Raw genomic sequence first — 25,557 nt, 5'->3', positions numbered from 1 at the left:
TGTGAGAAAGGGGAAGGAGGGAATGTTCATCGATAGGACATCCCAGGGGTATGTTCAATGAAGTACAGTGAGCAGCAAACCTAATACATGCTCTTTCAGCGCCAGAGGTTTTTGCCTGGTGCTTTGAGAATTGATTCTAATTCTTTGTGAATTTTGCCCGTCATGCAAAACAACGACAACCCCATGCTGTCATGGAACAGTTGCATTGATTTTGTTATGAATGTGGTAACGGCGATTGCTGGGATAGCTCAGTCGGTAGAGCCTGAGACCCTTTAATCTCCGGGTTGTGGGTTCGAGCCCCACATTGGGGGGTTGGACTAGATGACCCTGGGGGGTCCCTTCCAACTCAACGATTCTATGTATTGGAATGAGCCATACAAAATATAGACAAACTTCTGTTTTGTTCTCAAAGCCTAGCACCACCTTCCCAACACTGGCCTGCCTTGCTTAATTCCAGACATTGGAGATTGTTAGAAGAAGCAGTGAAAAACATTCTTGCTTCTTCTTGCCTTTGTCAACACTTTGCATAATGGGAGGGGAAGCCCTGCTTGTCCCCAGTGCCTCTGCTATGGCAGAGAACTCAGGAGAAGACAGTGTGTGTGTTGCCTCAGTTTGGCTTGGGTTTTGGAGAAAGTAGCAACTACAGTGCTTGCATTTCCTCTTCCTAGCCCAGCATGAAGTGAGAGACTTAACATGCCTATGTTATCCGAAAGATTAGTTTTGCTGTTGCGTGCTTAGAGGGCTCAGGAAAGGGGAGGGCACAGTGGGCAATCAACAGTAATTACTGACAAGTAATTTGAAATGTATGGCCCTCCTAGGTCTGCCTCCTTCGGGATTCCGTGCTGCCACAACGCCAATGACGCAGGTGTTTAAAAAGTGGAGACGCAGGCATGGCAGTAGAAGTCTACAGGTGCCCATTATAGTCCAGCTTTTCCAAAGTGAAAACCCTCTTAGCACCTGTTTGGAATTCTGCAAGCTGCCTGCTGTACTTTATGGCTTTTTCCAAAACACTGGCAGGTGTGAACAGGCTGCCGGCTGCAGCAGGGAGCCTCTTGTCTTGGCGTGCAAGCTTAGAAGTTTGTTGCTTCTTCATTCATGGGATTGGCGTTGTGATGCGAACGCTCCAGTGGAGGAAGCCACAGGCATCTTTGTCCCGCACTGTTGTTTTCCTCCTTAATTCCTAGTTGCTTTCCTTGCCTTGGATTTTTTTATTTCTCTTTAGCAAAGTAGGTAGCTTCTCCCAAGAGAACATTGGCACATCTCTTACGATGGGCAAGTTCAATTTTTACTGGGCTTCCCATGTTTGTTTGTTTTTAATGCAAGGTTCTGTTTTGAAGTGTTAAGCTTCTGAAATTCCGGCACGAATAAAATTAACATGCTTGATTTTGCAGCTCCACTGAAAATCCTCACTTTCTCGACAAGGCCTAGTGCTTCGCTGGCCAAGTTTACATATAAGTGGATTGCAGAACAAAATGATTCACCGGAGTTTCCAGTATGAAGGGGCCAGTGGACCTCTGCTTATGTGGCATCTGTAGCTAGTGGATCTTGCTCTGAGATTGGACCAATGAGACTTGAGTACCAATGCTCTGTTAGTTTGTGTCTTCAAAACATTTAAGATATCTCAGTGGAGAGAGTAAAGCCCTAAAAATCAGCAGCAGTAAAACCACCATTAAAAGCAGTTATAAAACCATAATAAGAAGGGTTTGAAATATAAATATTAAGTACTTTTATCTGCAATCTTTGCAACAGCCCTGTAAGGCCGGTGTTGCTATCTCCATATTTCAAATAGGGAGCTGAGACTGATTTGATTTGCCTAAGGCAATCCAGCAAACTTCATGCATGATCAGTTTGAGTTGTACTTTCTTTTCTTGCTGGTGATTCCCCTTCATAGGCTTGAATTATTGCCATCGATGCATTCACAAAAACAAAGATACCATTATTCCTACAAACTCAACCATTTCCACCAGCAAAATTAGGAAATAATTTCAGTTCCTCTCTTTAGAAATGCTACCACTTCTGTTTCATGGCTGCTTCTGGCATGGACTGGTTTACACAGACAGAAGAACTAAAGAGGTATACTCTAACCACCAATTTTGATTATTACATTTGATGTAGGACTTGCAGAAATGCAAGCAGCTCTCGCTTTGCAACTCTTGCTTCACCCATGTAAATTGCTGGAGCCCAGCCATGATTTTAAAAACTAGCCTCTTAGCAACAGGTGACCAGGACCTGAGTTCAGGCAAGTGCATGGAGTACCATGTACGTGAGTGAGAGGGCTGCTGGTAGCGGTGGGCCCAGCATGGAAACCCAAACAGGTTTCCAGAGAAGGGACAGAATTCTCCACCTTTCTTCTGCCCAACCAGCAGCAAGCTAGTTAAAACAGTTGCAGGCTAGTAACTTTAGTGAGCTTATTTACGAAAGCTGGTATAGCATATGAGGCAAAAACCGAAGTGAGGGAATGAATGAATGGATCTTTATTTATGTCAGCCATCGGCCATAGCAGGAAAACAACAATACGATATACAAAGAATAAAAATTAAAAAGTCAATTATATAAAATACATTTTAGGGTTTTGAATCAATAGTCAAATAGTGGATCTTATTCTAATTGCCCCAGCTGAAATCCTTGCAACCTTAGCTGACTTCAAAGCAACAACGCTGAGACGTCATTCTGGTGCTAGTAGTGACGTGGATGTCAGAAGACAACTCGCCCCATTGAGCGGCCCACCTATTAACCGACCTCTCACCATTGCCACCCTGTTGACTTGGACATGTAGGAAGATGTCAGCACAACACTCTGACTTCTTTACCAATAATAGTGGAAGCATAGCTGTCAACGTTTCCCTTTTTTAAAAGGGAAGTTCCCTCATTCCAAATAGGATTCCTTGCAAGGAAAGGGAAAAGTTGACAGCTATGAGTGGAAGTGATGCAGAGAGTGACTCTTCTGGAAGCTCCGTACCAGTGGGTGTGAGGGGAAAGTATTCATTGTAATGTTGTTTGGGATAGAACCCTGACATATACTGGGCCACAGTTATAAATGCATCCCAGTATTGGGAAGTGTTTCCCTAATTGGGAAACACCTTTTGCTCAGAAAAGGGGGCGGGGAAACCCTGCAGTGATGCTATATTGCCATTAGTCCAACAAAGTGCAGCAATGGTGGTCTAACGTCAGCTCATGCAGCCTAGAAACGCTGCTGTTTACCTACTCTAGACACTGCATCAATCTCTCCATGACATAACAGCAACTTGGGGATATTTGTTCTTTGTCGTGAAGGGTCACAAAGCACCGTGCAGATTTAACAAGCTGATGTGGGGGTATATGCAGGGATTAATGTACTGAGCCATCAAATATAGCCACTCCTGTGATATCGCGTAACACTTTAGGTGAGAAGTATTTGATCACTAGCAGGCTGTCTCCTGGTGCCCTCAAGGAAAGATCTGCCACTGAAGGGTTTGGCGCTGTGAATTTTGACCTGGTTTCACTTTTCTGAACCTGTTTATCTTGACATATTTTAATAGTGAGACTGAACATTTACTTTCCGCAGCCGCTTCATGTCTGGAAACCCTGGACACCCCTTCTCTGAGGTAAAATGCTCCCCTAGCAATGCTGTCTTTCAGAGACCTACCCCACCAGCTGCCTGACCTCCTCTGGTGGTCTTAGTCATGGGTAGGCAAACTAAGGCCCGGGGGCCAGATCCGGCCCAATCGCCCTCTAAATCCGGCCTTCAGACGGTCCAGGAATCAGCCTGTTTTTACATGAGTAGAATGTGTGCTTTTATTTAAAATTCATCTCTGGGTTATTTGTGGGGCATAGGAATTTGTTCACACACACCCCCATATAGTCCGACCCCGCACAAGGTCTGAAGGACAGTTGACTGGCCCCCTGCTGAAAAAGTTTGCTGACCCCTGGTCTTAGTACACCACAAGCTTCACATGAGTCAACAGTCTGGAACAGCAGCTCCCCCCCCCCAAAAAAAAAGGCTAATGCTGTTCTAGGTTGCATCAACAGAAGTGTGGCATGCTGATCAAGCTCTATTCTGCCTTGGTCAGACCACACCTGGAGTACTGTGTCCAGTTCTGGGCACCATAATTTAAGAATGATATCGACAAACTCAACCTTGTGCAGAGGAGGGCAACACAGATGATAACAGGTCTGGAAGCTAAGCCTTATGAGGAATGGTTGAGGGAATTGGGTATGCTTAGCCTAGAAAAGAGGAGAGGCTGAGAGGAGACATGATAGCCATCTTCAAATATCTAAATACCTATCACATGGAAGTTGGAGCAAGCTTCTTTTCTCCTGCTCCGGAGTGCAGAACCCGAACCAATGGCTTCAAGTTACAGGAAAGGAGATTCCGACTAAACAGGAGAAACTTTCAGGCTGTAAGAGCTGTCTGACAGTGAAATGGACTGTCAGAAGGTGGTGGACTTGCCACCATTTGAGGTTTTTAAGGAGAGGTTGGATGGCCACCTGTCATGTATTATCTAATTGAGATTCTTGAATTTTAGGGGGTTGGACTAGACCTCAGGGTCCCTTCTGACTCTCCCATTCTGTGACCTCACAGCAAGAAGACAGTCTTTCATCAGCAAAAGAGAGGAGAAGAAGGTTCCCACCACATCAAAATAAACCCAAAATTTTTCATGTTTATAGGTCTTCCAAAAGACAGGTGACCTCACCACTCGTGGTTTCCTGTGGCAAGCTGACTTGATTCCCAGGTTCAGATTTATGATAAACTTATCTTTATCTGGAGTTCAGCTCAATTAATATGTAACGTTTAGTTCATTGCCCCATACCTAATTTCCAGCAGAACTCTCCACAAACAAGATTAGATTCTGATTTGGGTGTCCTAAAAGGATCTCTTGGCTAATACTTCAAATGGGCCATTAAGATAAGCTGAGGAACGACTGAGCTGTTTAGGAGAAAGATATGGTAGCCACTGAGAACAGAATGCTGGTCTGGGCTTTTAGCCTGATCTAGCAGAATTCTTCTTACGCAATGTTTTTGTCTGTGTGAGGACCACATATCTGAGTCCCCAACTAAATTATATCCAAGATGAGAGGTTTCTAATTCAGTCTAATCCATGTTTGCTGATTGAGCAAGATTGAGAAAACGCTGATTGGCTCATAGTAGATAAGGCTCCAGTTCTACAAAACAGCAAACGGGGGGGGGGGGGCTTGGGGAGGGGGAGAATTAGAGAGTTGTGGTATCATTTTCCACAATACATTCTCAAGCAGTGACATGTGACTGAACAGTTTCTGGAAAACATTCCAGTGCTTTATTTTTTCCACGGGGGGGGGGGTGTCTTTCACAAGTTCATTAGTAAAAGTGAATGGATGCTGGCTGCAAATAGCTATTGAGCAAGATCAGACAGTTTCAAAGTTTGTACAGTGGTACTTCGGGTTACATACACTTCAGGTTACATACTCTTCAGGTTACAGACTCCGCTAACCCAGAAATATTACCTTGAGTTAAGAACTTTGCTTCAGGATGAGAACAGAAATTGCGTGGTGGCTGCGCGGCAGCAGCAGGAGGCCCCATTAACTAAAGTGGTGCTTCAGGTTAAGAACAGTTTCAGGTTAAGAACGGACCTCCGGAATGAATTAAGTATGTAACCAGCGGTACCACTGTATCTTTGTTTATTAAATGCAAGCAAAATAAGCTTGTTGATTTAGTTACAGAAAATTTAGTTACAGTGTGTATCTGAAGAAGTGTGTATCTGAAGAAGTGTGCATGCACACGAAAGCTCATACCAAGAACTAACTTAGTTGGTCTTTAAGGTGCTACTGGAAGGAAAAAATTTTCTTGTTGATTTAGATCACTTGCTGGGACGTCAGAAAAATTTCCCAGCACAAACTGACAATTACTCTGTGCAGATTCCTCACATAGCAGAATGGTCCTCTTTTGTTTTCCAGTTCAGTATTTTCTAAGAAACCCACTTCATTCTTCTGAGGTCAGGAGAGCGCAGTGTCTGAAGTGGCACTGTGAGGAGGATTTAGCATGCTGCCTGAGAAGAGAGAGATGGGAATATGTTTCGCCTGGGAGTTGCGTGACATATACCCGTGACTGTCTTGCAAGCAGAGATGTGTCTAAATGCTTTCCGTCTCAGAATGCTAAGATATGCAAATAATGAGTGAGTCAGGCTGTTAATGATTCCCCTAGAATTTGAGGTGTTAAGTTTGGAAAGTTGTTTTGTTTTTAAAGGCAACCCAGGTTGCACTGTTAACTATTCTTGCTTAGAAAGTCCCATTGAAATCAGCAGGCTAGCGTGAATCAGCACGGCTGGCGTCAGGTTTGTTAGTTTATTATTGCATTTAGGGCAACTCTTACCACTGCAGAAAAGGTCTTTAGGTTTTAGTGCAATCTTGAATATATAACGCTTGCCTTAGAGAATGAACTAAAGTAGCACAAGTGGACTTGGTTGGTTGTTTTTAATGTTCCCAAGTGGCATCTTTGTAAAATTGACTTATTTTTGTGTGGGAGCTTTTATGGTTATATGCAGGAAGAAGTAAATATGGTCATGTATCTGAAATGCTGTTACTGAATGTTACATATGGATTCCACACCCCCCCACCCCCAGCCTCAGGTTGACATAATACAGCCAATCTTGCAACATGGCCTACTTTAAACAAGGGCATTGAGGGGGCTGGACTGGGAGAAGTATGAGCTAAGGAAACCACTAAGTGAATTTTATTGCTTATGGAAAGTGCTGGCTTGCTAACCCTGAAAAACTGAATGCTTTATCCATGCGACATAAACAGCTAAGTCAGCAGTGACACAACCCCTTATTCTCCTCTCCTGCCCTTTGACATTTGGAAGGAACAGGTTTTTAGCTGATGCAAGAGACAGGATCGCTTTGCAGAGTCAGGAAGAGGCATGTTGCCTTGTTTCCCCCTAGAGAAGTGTACTTTGGTGGGACTTGTTGGAGGTGTCACATGTATATGTATGCCACTGCTGGTAACACTCTTTTGAGTGCAGGTTGTGTCATTGGAGGTAGAGTTAAGCATCTCCAAAACCTTTGAGGGGTGTGTATGTGACAAAAACAAGTTTCTAAACCTTATAGGTATAAAGATAGACTTGAAAATGAAGGGCGTGGTGTCTAGTAAATCACAGAAGCTGAATTTATTCCTGAATAAGTTTTCTGCTACACTGGGGATGAGGGATTCAGTGCCCTACAAATATGGCTGACATGGCACCTTCCAAGTCTCATCATTGGGGTCCATGCTGTTTGGAGCCAGCAGACATTTGGACAGCATCCCTGGTCTAAGGAGAAGCAGAATGCACTGCATGCAACAAGCAATAAAATAAATGCAACAGTGCACAATGTGGCTTTTCTTTATGCAGAATTTGGGTCATGCCATGAACTTCTATTTTGTACTAGGGATGGGTTCCTTTCTCACCTGCACGTCATTTGAGTCTTTGCGTTTGCGTATGCTTTCTTGAGTGGAATGCACTAAGAACATTTAACGTCAAGCATTTTTTTCTGGTCTGGAAGCCTGCCCTTTCAGTAACTCCCTGTACCAGAGCCCATAGCTTTGTTCTCTGCTCTGCTTTGCATGATTTGCCTCAAAGTGGATGAAAGATCAAGCCAAAGGAGTCTGCTCTTCCTAAAGAACAATGGAAAATGGAGGCTTTAAATATTTCTCGGCACTTACACTTTGAAGAATGGTTGTAGCTGAATTGCCATTGCACAGGAATTTTAATAACACCGGTGTTATTGCCAGATATGCGCAAGCAAAATGAAACGCCAGCAAAAGGGGCCTAATGTGCATATATGTCCAACATGCCAAGTTGATTGCACAGCAAGAAGCCTTGGCAGCCTGCTGGGGAGGCCTGACCTATTATTTGAGAAAGCACTGGCTTGCACTAATGGCCTAGTAAAGTCACAGAAGATTTTGTTGTTGCCTTTTAATGTATTGACATAGCAGCCCAGATTTGGTGCCACAGATAACCCGTTTTCAGGAGTCCAAGACTAGAGCCTGATCTTAATGGCTTACCAGCCATTCCACTCTCACATATGGGATCATAGAGTTGGAGAGGGCCTTGTAGGTATCTAGTCCAATCCTCTGCTGGGTGCAGGAAATAGAGAGCTAGAACATGCCCAAGAGTTGACTGTCGGGCCTCTGCCAGAAGGCCTGCAGTGAGGAAGAGCCCAGCACCTCTCTAGGGAATTGGTTCCCTTGCCCAACTCCTCTTACTCTCAAGAGGTTTTTCCTAATGTTCAACCCAAGTTGAACATTACCCTACTTGAGCAGGTTAAATCTAGTTCTATCCTCTGAGGTACCTAGTGGACAAGGCTTTCCCCTCTGTTTGGCAGTCCTTCAGGGATTTTAAGAGGGCTATCACATCCCCCTCCCCCTTAGTCTTCTCTTGTCCCAGCTAAATATGCCTGGGTCACATCTATGCCATATATTTAAAGCATTCTTCTACCACGTCCATGGAGAATCCTGGAGTCTGTAGTTTGTTACTAGTACTGGGAATTGTAGCTCTGTGAGGTCAGCACCCATAACAAACTACACTTCCCAGGTATATGATGTGGAAGCGACCTCAGTTCCTTAACCTTTTCCTCACAGGACTTGCTTTTCCTGTCTCTAACCATCCTCTGAACCGCTCGGCCCTGAAACGTGTGGCAAAAGAATAATTGAAAAGATCTCTGAGCAGGCATGGAGTAACCTCAGCACTACAGAAAGTGCAGAGAGCCCCCTCAGGCTGCGCATTGCTAGGAAGGAGGGCTTCCAGATCGAAAAGTCGTGATGCTTCTGGGGAGGCTGGAGCCCTGGCATCTCTGCCTCCTCTTCTAAAAATTAAGCACCAGTTGGAACCAGGCCCTGCAAAGCAGAGCAATCTCCTGCAGTCTGCTGTTTAATTATAGTTCCTTCCATCTGGTGGTTTCTCAGGGTGCAGCACAGTCAGTAATTTCTCCTAATAACAAATGACTGTGGGGAACTGGTGCGAATGCCGCAGTTCTACAAAGAGGAAGAAATCAAGGCACAGGGAGATTAAAGGTTTGATCAGGAAACAAGGTGGGGCATCCAACCTAACCTGGTGTCAGACAACCCCTGAGCTTTAGACCACATCACCATTGGCCTTTTGCGGAGAGTGTCATGACTTGGGTTTTGAGTGCATCCAAACAAGGTATATGGCCTCCTTGCATAGTGTTTCCTTAACTTCCTTCAGCCTGTACAGTAAGCTAAATTAGTCACCATGGGTGACTGAGTCAGTTCTTTTTACCCTCCCTTCTTTTCACTGCCAATGGTTGCACACTGCAGGTGCTTAACAGGTGCATCTTAGGCTAATGCTGGATACACCTTGGAATCAGGAAATGCAAAGGTGATGCTGGCAGGTGCACATAGCAAGCTGGATGTTCTGTGGGTATCTGTATAGCATGGTGCATCTGATAGGAGCGGGGTCTCATAGGAAGATGCTGTTTTGCTAAACCAGGCCAGTGGCCCATCAGTATTGCCTGCACTGTCTGCTAGTGGCTTTTTAGGGTTTCCGATAGGGGACGTTTCCAGCCCTGGAGTTACTGTGTTTTGAACCTGGGGCCATCTACATTCAGTGCATGTGTTCTTTTCACTGAGCCATGAACCTTCTCCTGCACAAGGGCCTGCTTTATCTAAGCCTGCCTTGTGATCAGGGCTGTGTGTCTTTCCCGATTCCATGCCAGAACAGAAATATATAGAACATGGTGTGCAGAAATCACCCGTCTGGGAGTTTTGGCTATATCTTAAGCTCTTTTGTTTTCAAGGATGCAAAGATAAGCTAGGAAATATGTGGGTGGTGCGCGTATAAAATATTGGAAGCCTTGGAGAATAAGATTCCCACTTTTTAATATATATATGGGTTAAACCACAGAGCCTAGGACCTGCCAATCAGAAGGTCGGCGGTTCGAATCCCTGCGATGGGGTGAGCTCCCATTGTTCGGTCCCTGCTCCTGCCAACCTAGCAGTTCGAAAGCACGAAGTGCAAGTAGATAAATAGGGACCGCTCTCCGGCGGGAAGGTAAACGGCGTTTCCGTGTGCTGCTCTGGTCCGCCAGAAGCGGCTTAGTCACGCTGGCCATGTGACCCGGAAGCTGTCTGTGGACAAGCGCCGGCTCCCAGCCTATAGAGCGAGATGAGCGCGCAACCCCAGAGTCGGTCATGACTGGACCTGATGGTCAGGGGTACCTTTACCTTTAACCTTTATATATATACACAAATATTTTGTACCCCACCTTTCCACCACAAGGTCCACACAGAAGAACGGAGATCTTATCAGTTAGGGAGGTTCATAGTATGGAAGCAGACAGACCTTTGGTTACTCTGATCCCAGGTCATTCAGTGCTCTAGAGACCCAGACCTGCTGTTTGAATTCTGCCTGGAAGCAAACTGGCAGCCAGAGAGCAGGGTCTCAAGACACAGTAAGCCAAACTGTGACTTAAACCAGGAGTGGGTGGTCTCCTGGAGAGAAGCTCGCAGACATTTTGCTCCTCCCCGGCCTTTTCTACTCCCATGCCAGGTTGAGCTAAGCCAAGGTTTGACTTAACGTGCTGCCTGAACCCAGACTCATGGTTTAGCTCTTTCCTTGCTAACCATAATCTGTAGCCAATAACAAACCTTGGCATGCATAGCTCTGCCTCTTTGACTATAATCACCTCCTAAAAAGCGCTAATGAAACAAAATAAAATAGGGATGTTCCATCATTCAAAATCCGGCCGACAGAACTGTGAATCTGGGCAACTGATGGGCGCGGTTGCCCTTTCACAGCTATTGAAATTTCCAGCAGAGCAGCTTGCTTTGGGAGTCAGCTTCTGTCCAGGCGTTCGGTGTTGGGGTGTGATGAGTGAGCAGCAAAGGGGGGGGGGAGAGTTCGCTGGCCCCGCACAGACTCGTTAGAAGCAGGTCTCGGCTATCTGAAGATGAGCTCACAACTGCAAGCTATTCTTGGCTCCAACCTGCTGGCTGCTGCTAATTTCATGCCCTGTGATCCAGGTAACGCTCTAGTGCCTTGCTCCGTCACCCAGGGCTTGAACTGCTTTTTTAGCCCAGCAGGAACCCAGCTGCTTCTGCTGCCGAGTTTAAGCTGAATAAAAAGCCACTTTGCAAAAGCATCTTGGCAGCACGGGGCAGACTTTTTGCTAACACCACTGGGCAATTTTTTCCCCTTTAGAAAAAAGACAAATACGTATATATTTAAGTATCCAGTATTTTTGCCTGAAATTATTGCATTGTGCTGGAGAAGCTGTGGCTAATACTGGGCCATTCTCTCTCCACCCACCATCTCATTATGAACCTCAGTTTCATTGATTTAGAAGGCTTATTGGGCTGATACAGGAGATCAAAGAAAATACATCTTGAAAATGCAATTGAGATCAATGCACCCAGCTTGCCTGGAATTTTCCAGAGCCTATTCTGTGCACACAAGCTCATATTGAGGTGATGAGCTCTCGTCGGGATTCTCTGTTCTCCCGTATGCGGGGAGAGAAGAGAAGTTTGGGAGAATTAAGCAACAGTAAAATAGAAGACAGTCTTGATTTGCAGGGCAGCTGAATCACTTCCTATAAATAAGTCCACACAAGTTACTAGCCTATAAAAGTGTTTGCCAACCTGCCTGTATCCACACATTCCCACATTAGTAATTTGTGGGACACTGGAAGACTGAAAAAGTGAGGAGAGGTAACTTTTTCCCAGGCTGTAAAGGCTTCCTTGCCTGGTCACTTCCAAATGAGTAGACAGGGTAGTCTTTGTAAACAGCAATTCAAAGGTAAAGGGACCCCTGACCATTAGGTCCAGTCTTGACCAACTCTGGGGTTGTGGCGCTCATCTCGCTTTATTGGCCAAGGGAGCCAGCGTACAGCTTCCAGGTCATGAGGCCAGCATGACTAAGCCGCTTCTGGCGAACCAGAGCAGCGCACGGAAACGCCGTTTACCTTCCCGCCCGAGCGGTACCTATTTATCTACTTGCACTTTGACGTGCTTTCGAACTGCTAGGTTGGTAGGAGCAGGGACCAAGCAACGGGAGCTCACCCCGTTGTGGGGATTCGAACCGCTGACCTTCTGATCGGCAAGCCCTAGGCTCTGTGGTTTAAATAACAGCGCCACCTGTGTCCCCTAAACAGCAATTTAGGATGCCACAAATTACTAACAGAGGTACAAGTGTGGATGCAGGGCAGGCAGGCAGGATACTATGGGATTTCTGTAGACATTTGCCCACATGGTTTAAAACCTCCCTTCCTAAGCGCTAAAACTTTGCGTCTTCTGAATGAACACAGAGATTCCAAGTAACGTTGACTCCTGTCCCCAGTGCCTCATTTCATTTCTTGTTCTCCCATGAAATCTCTTGCGTAAAAAATGCCACATTTGCCCTCACCTGGGACAGCCATTTCTTATCACAGACAAAAGGCTTCATCTTAAATTACAGGCCTTCTGTGGCGGAGAATTTAGCCCCGTTGTTCACATTGTGTATCTTGACTGCTGGCACAATTCATAGAAGAAAAAGGAGGAGCCCTTTTTCCCCCTCTTGTGTTTTTAACCTTCCTTAATGAGAACTAAGAGAAAGGTCACAATGTGATTCATACTGTGGAGTGGCCAGTAATACAGCAAGGGGTGTCTTTGAGGTTCCCAATAGCAGACATGCTCCTTGGCTAAACAAATTGAGTGGTGTGGGGTTAATCACTTTGCAAAGTCTGCAGCACTGCAAGCTTCAGGACCCTGCGAAGCCGTGACCTTGGGCTGCTGTGCCTGCGACTTGTGACAGGGAGACTCGGGGACAAGCAATGTCACGTCTTTTTGTTCTTTCTGAGGCATAGTTTTTGCAACCCTCTTTGACACACTTTTCCTCCCTTCCTTAGGACTTCTTTGAAAGCTACATTTCCATGGCTTCCACTGTGCCTTCTGTGCTGTGCTTGATTGGGAACTTCCTGCTAGTCAACAAGTAAGTGCAACTGCATTAGTCATGACCATTTTCTCCCTCTGTGCAATCCTGGCCACGCCACCTCTCCCCCCACCCCCCACCCCCGAGGCTGCAGCGTTAGCACAGCAGTGGGCTACAAGTCAAGCTAAAAAACGCTTGATGGGCAAATCGGTTTAGGCAGAAAACCCTGAGAAGCAGAGAAGCTTCTCAGAGTGGTCACATCTTGTAATTTAGTCCCAAGACGATGGCAGGCAGTATCCGAAATTGTTCCGGCGATGCCAGTTGCGAGAGGCTAGCAGACTTCCAAGTCTGCCACTTCATCCTGAACAGATGTGCCTGTAGCCTAATGTAGGAAGAGAATGATAGCCAGGGTAGCGGCATTCAAGGGGAAAGGAAGATAAACGTTTAGCAGCTTCAGATTGTATTCAATGGGCAGATCAGCATCCAAGCAATGAGCTCGTACAGCTGACCATTGCAACGTATTACACTTTAACTACACACTGATAGGTACTGTATTTTTCGCTCTATAAGACGCACCAGACCACAAGACGCACCTAGTTTTTGGAGGAGGAAAACAAGAAAAAAAATATTCTGAATCTCAGAAGCAAGAGAGATCACTACGCAGTGAAAGCAGCAATCCCTCTTGCTGTTCTGGCTTCTGGGATAGCTGCGCAGCCTGCATTCGCTCCATAAGACGCACACACATTTCCCCTTACTTTTTAGGAGGGAAAAGGTGAGTCTTACAGAGCAAAAAATACAGTAATTAAAACCTCCCTTTCCACTAAATCAGGATATTGCAGACAGCCAAGCTATACCAGGATGAGACAATCACAGTACAGCAGGCATGTCCAACGTCCATTTTGGGGACCTAATCCGGCCCGCTGGTCGGTTTAATCTGGCCCCTGTGGCAGCTTTTTTCCGGGGGTAAAATCCTAAAAAAAGCTCAACAACTTCAATCCTAAGAAAAGGTTAACAATCTTGGTTGGCCCCTTGGTTTGCCCTCACAGCCCTTCGCTTCATCCCATCTGGCCCCGGCCCTCTTTGAAAAATGTTTGGACACCAATGCAGTACAGTCTATTCAGCATCTGTTCACAGGTGTGGGTGTGGAAGAGAGCTAGAGCGACAGACAGACAGAGGTTTGCACATAAAGTTTCAAGGCTTTTGCCCTTCTATTCAAACTTAAAACCTCAAATTCTCACATAGCCTAGAAGCTTGCTCATTGCATTCCCTCGAGGGACCACTTCCTGTGATTCCTTTTTTCTACATCAGGTCTATCCCTTTTGCATGCGGACTTTCTTGTGTCTAGTAAACAGAGGCCAGGGTTTGGTCTGGCACAGAGGGATATTCCTCTTTCATATCCACCACCCCCTGCCAAGAGAACTGGAGAAACAACACTGTGTAGTTCTTCCCACCTCCTGGGTCAAAATCTTTGCACTAGGACTCCAGTGCTGGAGCTCCTCAGCAGGAGCTGTAGTTTCTGTGCCTGTGATGTTCTAGGGATGCCGATGCTTTTTCATCTTCCTTATTCTTTGCGCACTTCAGCAATGAAACTGTGGAGAGCCACCTGAAAATCCCAGGGGTGCCCACGCAATGCACCTGCTATACGTCTGAGACTTGTTCTCCAGAATCTTCCAGTGGAGAAAGTCCTCGTTTGCCTAAATGGAGCTCTCTGAATGTTAATGCCCAAATGTCCTGCATTGCTACTGCTGTTTTATTGCAGAATACAGAAAACATGGGTGGCGACGGTGGTTGTTTTCCAAATTATGCCTTGGAAGTGGAAAGAAGCAGAAGGCAAAAAAGGAAGGGCACCCAGAGATAGGAGCGCCTGCTCCTCCTCCTCCTCTTAAATATTCTCCAGGTTGGAAAACCATTTCGCAAAAGCCATTATGTGCTTAATGCATTACATTTTAAATGTAGCATTCATTTATCTTTGGCACATTGTTGATTCTGCTGAGTGGCACATCCATAATCAATAAGTGTTTTATTATGCTAAGTTTTCGGCGTCATAAATACACATGAGGCTGGCTTGCATTTATGGAAACTCCTGAGCAAATCGGTTCCCTGTAGTTCAGTTGCCTCCAGAGAGTAACTTATGACTACTCTGTGCTCCTCCCTTGTTAAGGGCATCTGCTCTTGTGGCTAAAATATGATGATGCTTTTGAAATGGATTTCCTGACTGTGTGGGTGAAGGTGACATTTTTTGGGGAGTGGGAGAAGAGAGCGAGGAAGGAACTAACATGTTCAGTGTGCAAAAAGTGGTGCTTCTGTTTACCCAATCCATTCTGCTTCCTTATTGTGTCTTTCTGGAACTGTTGCATGCAAACAGGTTGCATTTCTCAGGGAGTCCCTGAGCCAGGCAGACAACATCTCTAACTTGTGCAGTGACGTGGCATGAAGCGTATCCCATCTGGAGCCTCTTAAAAGGAGGGTGTATATCACAAGAGGATGTTTGAACTGTAGTCTCTTATCCCTAAAAGAGAAATAGAATGCCCATCCGCTGCTAGAATCTTGGTCATTTTCTGCCTTTTTTTTCTCTTTCCCTGCCCTCTCTGCTGAAAGGGAGCCAGTCAAGTCTTCATTGTCTATAATAAGTAACCTCCCTGTTCAGGCAGCTAATTATCTTGTAGTGATAAGCATGCGATTGCTATTCCCCAGGCTGCAGTATTCCCCAGGCAGGCTTCATTCCTGTTATTGCTGCCTGTTGCTGTTGTGATTTCTGTTGCAAATGGGCATTTCCAACTTGGCAGGGTTTATGGAGACAGTAGATCAAGAAAAGACTGATGGGAGAAAAGTAGAATCTGTACATTTGATATAAATGGGGGGGGGGGATGCTTATTGTTCCAAGCCCTTCCTCACCCACCCATTTTAGCCCTAAGTTCTTTGTAAGTGGTTCTGCCATCTCTGCAACTTTAGTTGAGAGCAGCAGCACATACTCTGGTTCATCTCTCAAGTTACCTGGCTTCCTTTAAGTCATTGGAGGGCTCTCGTATCAGCAGCCTTCCTTACGAACAGGAGGCATAACTAGGCGGCTCATGGACAGTGCTTGTAGCAAGGCATTGTGGGAGGCATGGAGGAAAAGCCATGTTTTCCCCCCTTTGCAACTAAACGCCAATTAAAGCGAGTATCAGATTTGGAGTCAGCCAGAGAGAAGTACAGACAACTCTTTTCAACTCGACAAAGCAGCGTGGAAAATAAGGAAATTCCATTTGTCGTGAGACAGAATGTTGAATTTCCTGCACAAAAAGACTGCATTCATAATTAAGGTCCATAATTAAGGTAAATGCGTAAAAGCCAAAGTCTATCCCAGAAACAAAGCTACTGGTCCATTTCACCCTGCTGTGCTGCAGCCCTGCTTGAGAGGCCCTGCCTATTTTTTTTCAAAAATACTTTACACCTGGATAGCTCAGTTGGTTAGAGTATGGTGCGGATAACGCCAGGGTTGCAGGTTCAGTCCCTGTATGGGACAGCTGCAAGCTCTTGCATTGCAGGGGGTTGGACTAGATGATCCATGGGGTCCCTTCAACTCTACAATTCTATAAAGAATTCTATGAAGAATCTCAATTCTACGAAGAATTCTCTTCAGATTCACAGGGGGAAAATGCAAACTGATAGGCAACAGGTAGAGTTAAGCATATCACACATTGTCTTTTTAAGGGTGAAGCTGAAGAATACTCTTTGACATGTGAAATGCGAACCTGTGCATTGTCTAGGTATGCTCCTCATGGAATTGTGGTTGGCTGAAGCCCCCTAATGAGTGTGCATTTACAGTGGTGCCCCGCAAGACGAATGCCTCGCTAAACGAAAAACCCACAAGACGAAAGGGTTTTCCGATTTTTAGCGGCTTCGCAAGACGAATTTCCCTATGGGCTTGCTTTGCAAGACGAAAGCCCATAGGGAAATCTCTGGGGACAGCGGGGAAGCGCAGCGCGCCTTCTCCTCTGTTCTCGGACCTGTCCTGAAGGCTTGCGGTGGGAGGAGGGTTTTTCCTCCCCACCGCCAACATTCAGAACAGCTACCCCTATCCGCAGCTTGGAGAGCCCTGCGGGGAAGTCCTGCAGGGCTCCCCAAGCTGCGAATGTCTGCCCCTCGTGCGGGGCAGCAGGCTGCTATCCGCAGCTTGGAGAGCCCTGCGGGGAAGTCCTGCAGGGCTCCCCAAGCTGCGAATGTCTGCCCTGCGCGAGGGGCGCTCTGAAGCAGAGCGCCCCTCGCGCAGGGCAGCAGGCTGCTATCCACAGCTTGGAGAGCCCTGCGGGGAACTCCTGCAGGGCTCCCCAAGCTGCAGATGTCTGCCCCACGCGAGGGGCGCTCTGCTTAAGAGCACCCCTCATGCGGGGCAGCAGGCTGCTATCCGCAGCTTGGAGAGCCCTGCGGGGAAGTCCTGCAGGGCTCCCCAAGCTGCGAATGTCTGCCCCGCGCGAGGGGTGCTCTGCTTAAGGCTGTTCTGAAGGCTGGCGGTGGGGAGAAAAGTCCTTCTCCCCCCGCCAGCCTTCAGAAGAGGTCCGGGGACAGACTGTCCCCGGACCTGGTCTGAAGGCAGTCTCCATAGGAACGCATTAATTGATTTTCAATGCATTCCTATGGGAAACCGTGCTTCGCAAGACGAAAAACTCGCAAGAAGAAAAAACTTGCGGAACGAATTAATTTCGTCTTGCGAGGCACCACTGTACTAGCAAATCTGGGCTTTTCTCTGTGTGATCTATAAAATGGCCCTTTTAAGGTGAGGGCCCCAGCACCAGAGTTCTTGCTGCGTACCTGGATGGTGTGGCAATGGGGCGGGGTGAGGTTAGGGCTGTGTGGGCGCACAGAGGAGCCAGTCCTGGTCTTCTGCTGTCACTGCCCCCATCCACCAGCAGCAACAACAGTGATGTGAGAAGGGTAGCATCATGCCTGCTGCTTCTCTTGGCTTGGGTGCAAAGGCAAGTCACCTCTTGTGGCACTTTCAGCCGGAAAAGAGCTGGAAGGCTTAGTGTTAAACACAGGGCCCATTTGTTTATAGCAGATAGATGTGGGGGGACAGATTAGCAGTCTTATTCAGGTATGCACTTGACCTCATTTTGATTTTGGATGTAGGAAAGATCTCAAAAGCCCTGTTTCCCCTTGGTGAACCTGCTCAACGTGCCCTTTCATTGTAACAATGCTAACTGGCATATTTGCCTCTTAATGTAGGTTTCTGCACAAATTGATGAGTTTAGGCTGAGCACTTGGCTCTTAGGGGAGACAGCGCATTGCACACCCAGCTGTGAGAAGCCAGAACGGGGCTCCTCGGTTCCTGCCTCTGCCACTGGTATTCTCTCTTGATTTGTGCAACGTGCCTCTCCTTCCCTCTGCCTTTCCCCACCTCCTCATTTCTTGGGACGTCTCCTGTACCTCGTGTGTCCTTCCGTTTGGTGCTGCTGCGCAACACCCAGTCAGGAGGAGAGAAGGAGAAGAGCAGGGGCCTCTTGTTGCACAGAAGCCACATGCTATAACCCCGCTTGCCTTTCTCCTCCAGGGTCTCCGTCAGCGTGCGCATTCTCTCCTCCTTGGTCACCATGCTGGCTGCCTTGGTGGTGATCACGGTGCTGGTGAAAGTGGACACCTCCGCCTGGACTTCGGGTTTCTTTGTCATCACCATCGCCTGCGTGGTTGTCTCCAGCAGCGCGGCCACCATCTTCAGCAGCAGCGTCTTCGGCCTGACGGGAAGCTTTCCCATGCGGAATTCCCAAGCGCTGATTTCAGGTGAAGTCTCCTCCCTGTGACCCCCCCGGCTGGAAACTGTAGTTCGTGAGACAGGGCTTCTCCAATTGCTTTTAATTTTCTTTGTGGGCAGGATGCATGTGCTGCCTTTTAGGCTTGAGGTTTTGGCAGCGCCTAGTCCCATGACGATGCATTCACTCTGAACAAAGTTAACAGAAGATGACTTTTTGAAAATAAAGAACCGCATAGTGTTGTCGGACGGAAGTTCCGAAGGAAGCTCAGCAGATTAGGCAAGCTGACTCTCTGGTTTATGTGGATTTTCCCCCTCTGCCCGCTTTCCTTGGTTCTTATTTCTTCCTCAGAGCTCCAGCCTTGCAGTATTTCAGTTTGGGAAAACGGAGTTAACTTTTTGTACGAAAAGAAAACATCTGCATTCATCTCTGTGTTTGTTTATATCTCAGGGAAAAAAATATGAAACTTTGCATTGTCTCATTTCAAATTCAGCATTAACATTCATTTCCATAACTGATGAGTTCCAAGTTTGCAGCTATGAATGATGAGGCCCCTCGAGGTTTAGCAGACGTTGATAACACTGGAAATGTGCTTTGAGAGAGACGAGGTGGGAAGAGAGATGCTAAAATCAATACAGAGGTTTCAGGTTTTCTTCTTTTTTCTCTCTAGGCTGTAGCAAAGAATGTTATTAGGGGGGTTGACCCACTGTGCAGACTTTCACCAGACCTCCTGTAGGAAACCTCCCAGTATTTGCAGAGTACTGGAGCATATCTTTATTTTTAGTGCAGATTAAGAAAGCCACACTATGCCTGCATAAAAGAAACAATTTGGCAACAAAACCAGGAGGCCAAAAGGCTTTACCCACCAGACCACAGAAACGCTATTTCACAGAATTGCAAGGCGGGGTGGAATTGTGCCCGTACATTTTTCATCCAGTCTCAGTCAAAACAATTTAAGCTTAGCCCTTCTAGAAACTGGGGTGGTTTTTAAGCATGCCAGATGAGAGTCTCTTGGTGACATTTCCCTGTTGGTTTACTTGCTTTTTTCTGTGTGAAAAAAAACAATTACATGAAGCCATCTTTACATAAATGTGTTGGGTTTTTTTGGTGGGGGGGGGAATCTGACGATTCTTGCAAGAGTGTCCTTGCTCAAATGCAGAAATCCTTCAACACTTGTGTGTGTCTCTATGTGGTTTTGCTGCGAAACAAAAGCTAACCCTTCCCAAAACTCACAATGGGATGTTACCATTGTTAATCCAAGACATGCATGTGAGAAGAGGGTCTTGGGATGAAGAAAAAAAACCCACAAGTTAACAAGAGCAAGGACACAAGTGGCCAAAGGTAAATCCGTTGTGAGCAGAACAAACCAAAATCACAGGATCTCTGGCTAGATAACACAGCAGAGCAAATGCAGCTGAACTGCGAACTTCCCTAATTACTGCTTTTGTCACTTTCCCCAGTTCCAGCTTGTCTCATTCAGAGCCACTCCCTACTGCAAGTGTCTGGCTCTGGCAGACCCAAGATAGGCCAGGGCTTATTTCACAGTTCGTTGACTTTTGTTCTCCTTCCTCGCCCTCTTTCCTCGCCATGTAGGTCAGGCCATGGGAGGAACAGTGAGCGCCGTGGCATTGGTGGTGGATCTGGCAGCGGCACCTGATGTTACAGACAGTGCTTTGGCCTACTTCCTGACAGCAGACCTCTTCGTTATTCTTTGTATTGGGATGTACTTGATCCTTCCCAAGCTGGAGTATTCCAGGTAAATCCCCTTGGACCATCAGGTTGCCATGCAGCGTGTGCCTTAATGGCTGAGTTCCAAAACAGCTTCCTCTCGATGCTTCCTGCCTTTTTGTGGAGGTCCCCTTCTGCCCTTAGTGGAAAATGTGCTGACTCTTTTCCCCTGTTTGCTCTCTCCAGCTGAACTTCCTGATTTGATTAAAAAGAAAACCAGACAGGAACTGTGAGATTTACTACTGTGCACTCAGATACACACACACACACACACACACACACACATACACATAGACATACACATACACACACAAACATGGTTGCTTGAGAAGCTATGAACCACTTAGATAGTCCTGGTGACTGTGGCTTCTAACCCTAAAACCCCGGGGCCAGCAAGCTGTATCAGCCTGCTTCTGAATCTAGCATTCACGCTGTTGCTACGAGACTTCTTGAAATCACTATGGTTCGTAGCTCTTGCTCAAGTGACGCAGGCCAGTCCCAATGTGTTTTCTAGCTGTAGGTTGAAAATAACAAGCTTGTGAGCCATTGCCTGCTAATTTCCTGGTACCAATTAAGGCCGCTGTTGCCTTCAAGGTAGTCTCCTATGATGCAAGATACTTGGTGAGGAGCTTTATGTGGATTCTTATCTGACCTGTGCAGAATTGCTCCTGTCTATATCACCTCCCTGCCTCTGCTATTATCAGGGACTGGGCAGAGAAGGAATGGTGGAGACTGCCTCCCCAGCCTGACTTCCAGAGAAGAGGAAGAGGGGTTTATGGGAGGTCACAGCTCAGGCAGATGAGGGGGAAAGTTGGGAAATAATGGGAGAGGGGGAAGAGATAGAGGAAACACCAGGGGGGCGACAGATGACAGACACACTGTCTTTAGAAAGCATTCCAGACCCCCCTCTCCCAGAACCCGGCAAGCCTTGAATGTAGAAGAGCAAAGAGCTCAAAGGTAGAGGGCGCTTGTCAGCACCCGTAGGGATGACAAATGAGGAAGTGGGAGAGATGGGGGCAGGGTGGAGATTCACTCGGGACAGCACCATTATCCAAGAGGCTGGGTTCCAAAGCCTCTCTGTGAATACCGAATAAAAAGTGGATGGTAAGAATCATTTCCTTGTCTTTGTATGTTCCTGGGCCACCAGTCATGGGAGTTGCTGGCAGCCGCCTGACAGCTAGGGAGGTAGTGCTGTTGCCACCCAGAGACTCACTGTCAGCTGGTGTTGTAGTGGCTAAGAGGACAAGTTGTCAGATCTCTAGTCTTGCTTGGCAGGCCACTATCTCTTGAGTCCTCACCGTAGATCTGCAAGGTAGGGATAAGAATGCAGATGTGCCTTTAAAGCAGGGGCAGCCAAAGTTGTGCTCGCCAGATGTTGCTCTGCTATGGGTCCCATCATCCCTGACCGTTGACCATGCTGGCAAGGGGCTGATGTAGAAGAGATGGTCTGTGGCTGTCTAGATCTCCCATATGTCCAGCTCTCCCGTCTCAGCACTCCATGCTTCTCCATAACATGGATCATTGGAATAGGATCCACCAGCCTCCTCCTCTCTTGTCGCGTCTGCTCAGACACTCCTGACTCATTCATACACTCCCCAAGCTACAGGACCTTGAATAAATGACTCACAACACAAAGTATTAGTCTTCTCTGACTAGCAGTGGCAAGCCAGAGATTTGTTGTGCCACCTGAGATCCTTCAGCTGCTGCCAAAGAATCGAACCATATCCAAACCGTGGCTTCTGGCACTGTTGTCATCTTTGATGATTATCTCCTTTCTGTTTCAGTCCCTAGTTTTGCCATCTTTGTTGGGCTTCCTGACGCTAGCCTTTTTTCTGTGCCTCTCTTATTTCAGGTACTATATGGGAAGGCGACAGGGCGGCACGCAGCCACCATGTGTCTTGCCTAGTGACTATTTGGAGGATGATGATACAGCCACAGGCAACACCAGCCTGCTTCCCCCAGACAGAAACCAGAGAGGAAGAATCCCTCCCTTGGGGTCCATCCTAAAGGAGATGGGGGTGCTGGGCTTCTGCGTCTTCTACGTCTACTTCATCTCGATCATCATCTTCCCTGCAATCTCATCCAGCATAGAGTCTGTCGACAAGGTCCCAGGGAGCTTGTGGACGGACAAGTACTTCACGCCCCTCACTAGTTTCCTTCTGTACAATTTTGCCGACTGGTGCGGACGGCAAATCACCGTCTGGATCCAGGCTCCTGGACCAAAGAGCAAGTTGCTGCCGGCTCTGGTTCTGCTGAGAACTTTCTTCGTGCCAGTCTTCATGCTGTGCAACTTCCAACCTCGGAAACACATCGCGAAGGTCTTCTTCACCCAGGATGCCTATCCGGTGGTCTTCACGGTGTTGCTCGGATTCAGCAACGGCTACCTGAATACATTAGCCATGATGTATGGCCCCAAAGTCACGCCAAAAGAGCTGTCAGAGGCAGCCGGAGTGTTGATGATGATGTTCTTGCAGTTGGGGCTGGCTTTGGGATCCGTCTTCTCGGTTCTTGCTGTCCACCTCATGTAGAAGGAAGCAAGGGGAAGATTCAAGTCCATCCCCTAAGCTTTGGGGTACAGTTGTACCTTGGTTTTCAAACAGCTTAGTTCTCGAACATGTTGGCTCCCGAACGCCGCAAACCCAGAAGTGAGTGTTCCGGTTTTCAAATGATTTTTGGAAGCTGAATGTCCGATGGGGCTTTCGCAGCTTCCGATTGGCTGCAGAAGCTTCCTGCAGCCAATCAGAAGCCGCTCTTTGGTTTTCGAACATTTTGGAAGTCAAACGGACTTCCGGAACGGATTTTGTTCGACTTCCAAGGTACAACTGTACTAGGATTTTATTTATTTTTATTTTTCAATCATGTTCAGAAAGCAACCATTTCCTTGTTTTTCAGGAGGTGATCCGAACTCTCTTGACTGTAGCAGCGGGGAAGATGCTTAGAAACATATCACAAAATACAGGGGCCAAATTCACACGCTTGCGATGCATCGCTGAGACTTTCCCCATTTCCTGTGTCATGTTTAACAGTGTGTTTGTTCATAATGTTTTTGGTACTTGTACATATTTTGCCTTACAGGATCAATGGGAAAAGGAACCACTTACATTTTGCCAAGGATACTGGGAAATTAAATGCTGGCCTCTTGACTTTTTTATTGCAGGAAATCTACAAATTGTTAATAATAATAATAATAATAATAATAATAATAATAATAATAATAATAGCAATTGTTATGGGAAAAACTCTGCGAAGGAGCAGTTAACTTGCTGCATGTTTCTTGAGAGGCATCTTATGCAAACCCGGGGGGGGGGCGGGAAATATGCCTTTTGAGCAGGTTCTGTTGTATTCATGCTATGGGAGCAGGTAGCAAATATACAGACCAGGTGGGAAGAGTTCTCAGCAGCTGTTTTTAATAAGGGTAAATCATGGAATGATGCCAGGTGAAAAGAGGGTGTCATTAAGCAACATTCAACATGTGCTTCTAGCCAAGTCCCTAGAGTGAAGGGCAAATGCCAAGGAACCTTGATTATCCAGAAACTGAGAGTGCAAGGACTCCTCATCCTGGGACCAGAACTTTAAAAAGCAAAGGAGAGCCGAAATGAGGGTAAGAATTGCTCATGTCACCGAGTGTATTTGTAGAGGTGTGGTTATTAATTGCCTGGGGCCTTAGAGCCATTATGCACTCTCAATCCCAGCTTCTCAAAATGCACCCAAATCACGGCTGCTATTGAAATCCCCATTTAAAGCAGGGAAATCAAGCTTAAAATTCATGGGTTAAGGCCACCAGCAGCTAATAGCCATGATGGTTATGTTCTAGCTGCATTGCTGAAGGCAGTAGGCTTCTGAACAACAGAAGCTGCGAGAAGGGAGAGTGCTGCTCTTGTTTGTGGGTGTGCCATCGGTTTTTCTGTTTGTCCACAGTGAGAACAGGGTGCTAGACTAGATGGGCTGTTGGCCTGATCCATCAGGCTCTTCTTACATTCTAAGCACTGGCAAAAGCTTTGAAGTAAATGTATGCAGAATTAGTCCAGGACGCCTTGTTCCTTGCATCATGAGGAGGATGGAGGATGACATTACATCGTGGAGCTTTGTTTGTTGAGGGCAGAACCAGCCATTTTAATGGAAATGGAAGAGGCTTACTTTGCAAAGTAAATGCAAGGGCAGGAAACTGGTAGGGGAGAGGTGTTTAACAGTTCTACCCACCCAGACTGGTTGGCTTATGGAAAACAATAATAATAATAATCCTTTGTTACCCAGACTGGTTGGCTTTTGTAAAGAAAAAGAAAAAATCCTGGTGACCTACAGGTGTTTAGGACGACAACTCCTAATGTCCCCACCTAGCAAAGCCCACTGCCATGTTTAACCCATTTTCCCCACGTGAAAGGTTTTGAAACTGGAAGAAAGCTCGAAAGGCAACAGGCAAATGGCCTCTGTAGGCATTTGTAGAGGAAGTATTTAGCAAGCAGGAGATTGTTGCAGCCTCTTTCCCACTCTCCAATTCTTCCTTTACATTATCTCGGCAAACGCTGGCTCGCAGAAAGGTGTCCGTGGCATATGGTTAATAAAGAAGAAAAGCCTAACTAGGGTTTCCAAGTAAATGCTTTCAACAAGAAAAGGCATCCTAGCACTTGCATTGCACCTTTTCCTTTGAGATGCAGCTTGCCAGGTTTATTGCTCCAAACAAAATTTGACAGAGGGATGGCATGGCAGCTGACAAAAGTGATGTGCCGCTACAGCCCATGCTTTTATTTCAACTGGTGAAGCAGCAAGGTCTTGGCTGTGTCATTTATGCTGTGACAGCATCCCTTTACTTTGACTTGAGAGAGCAATCCTGTACCCTCTTACCTGGGAGTAAGTCCCATTGAACTCTGAGTAATTCTGTAGGATCTCTCAGTGACTGATAGGTTAATCCTGCTCCATGTAAACCAGGGATGGGGAGGGAACCTGTAGCCATCCAAATGTCATTGGACTCCAAATACCATCAGCCACAGCTAGCATGTCCAGTGGTGAGGGATGATGGGAGTTGTAGTCCAACATCAGGAGGTTTCCCCATCTTTGATCTACACCAGGTTTCCTCAAACTTGGCCCTCCAGATGTTTTGAGACTACAATTCCCATCATCCCTGACCATTGCTCCTGCTAGCTAGGGATCATGGGAGTTATAGGCCAAAAACATCTGGAGGGCAGAGTTTGAGGAAGCCTGATCTACACCTTTTGGAACTGAATTCAGTGCTAACTTTTACTTGTATAAAGTAGTAA

General features: G+C 46.6%; 1 protein-coding gene across 2 annotated transcripts in view; it reads left to right on the top strand.

Moving 5' to 3' along the window:
* SLC29A3 (solute carrier family 29 member 3) overlaps positions 1–23,445 on the top strand; it is a 28,999-nt gene extending 5,554 nt beyond the window's left edge. For both annotated transcript variants that reach the window (XM_053388516.1, XM_053388515.1), the window contains 4 exons: positions 12,826–12,908; positions 18,379–18,605; positions 20,168–20,330; positions 22,155–23,445. In XM_053388516.1, the coding sequence (XP_053244491.1) occupies positions 12,826–12,908; positions 18,379–18,605; positions 20,168–20,330; positions 22,155–22,830 (1,149 nt within the window). In that variant the 3' untranslated portion in view covers positions 22,831–23,445. The remainder of the gene's footprint in view (positions 1–12,825; positions 12,909–18,378; positions 18,606–20,167; positions 20,331–22,154) is intronic.
* The last annotated feature ends 2,112 nt before the right edge of the window (positions 23,446–25,557 follow it).

The sequence above is a fragment of the Podarcis raffonei genome, chromosome 5 (genome assembly GCF_027172205.1).
Source record: "Podarcis raffonei isolate rPodRaf1 chromosome 5, rPodRaf1.pri, whole genome shotgun sequence".
In the NCBI taxonomy this organism is placed as follows: domain Eukaryota; kingdom Metazoa; phylum Chordata; class Lepidosauria; order Squamata; family Lacertidae; genus Podarcis; species Podarcis raffonei.
Note: the sequence above shows the minus strand (reverse complement) of the source record. Positions and strands in the feature narration are given on the sequence as shown.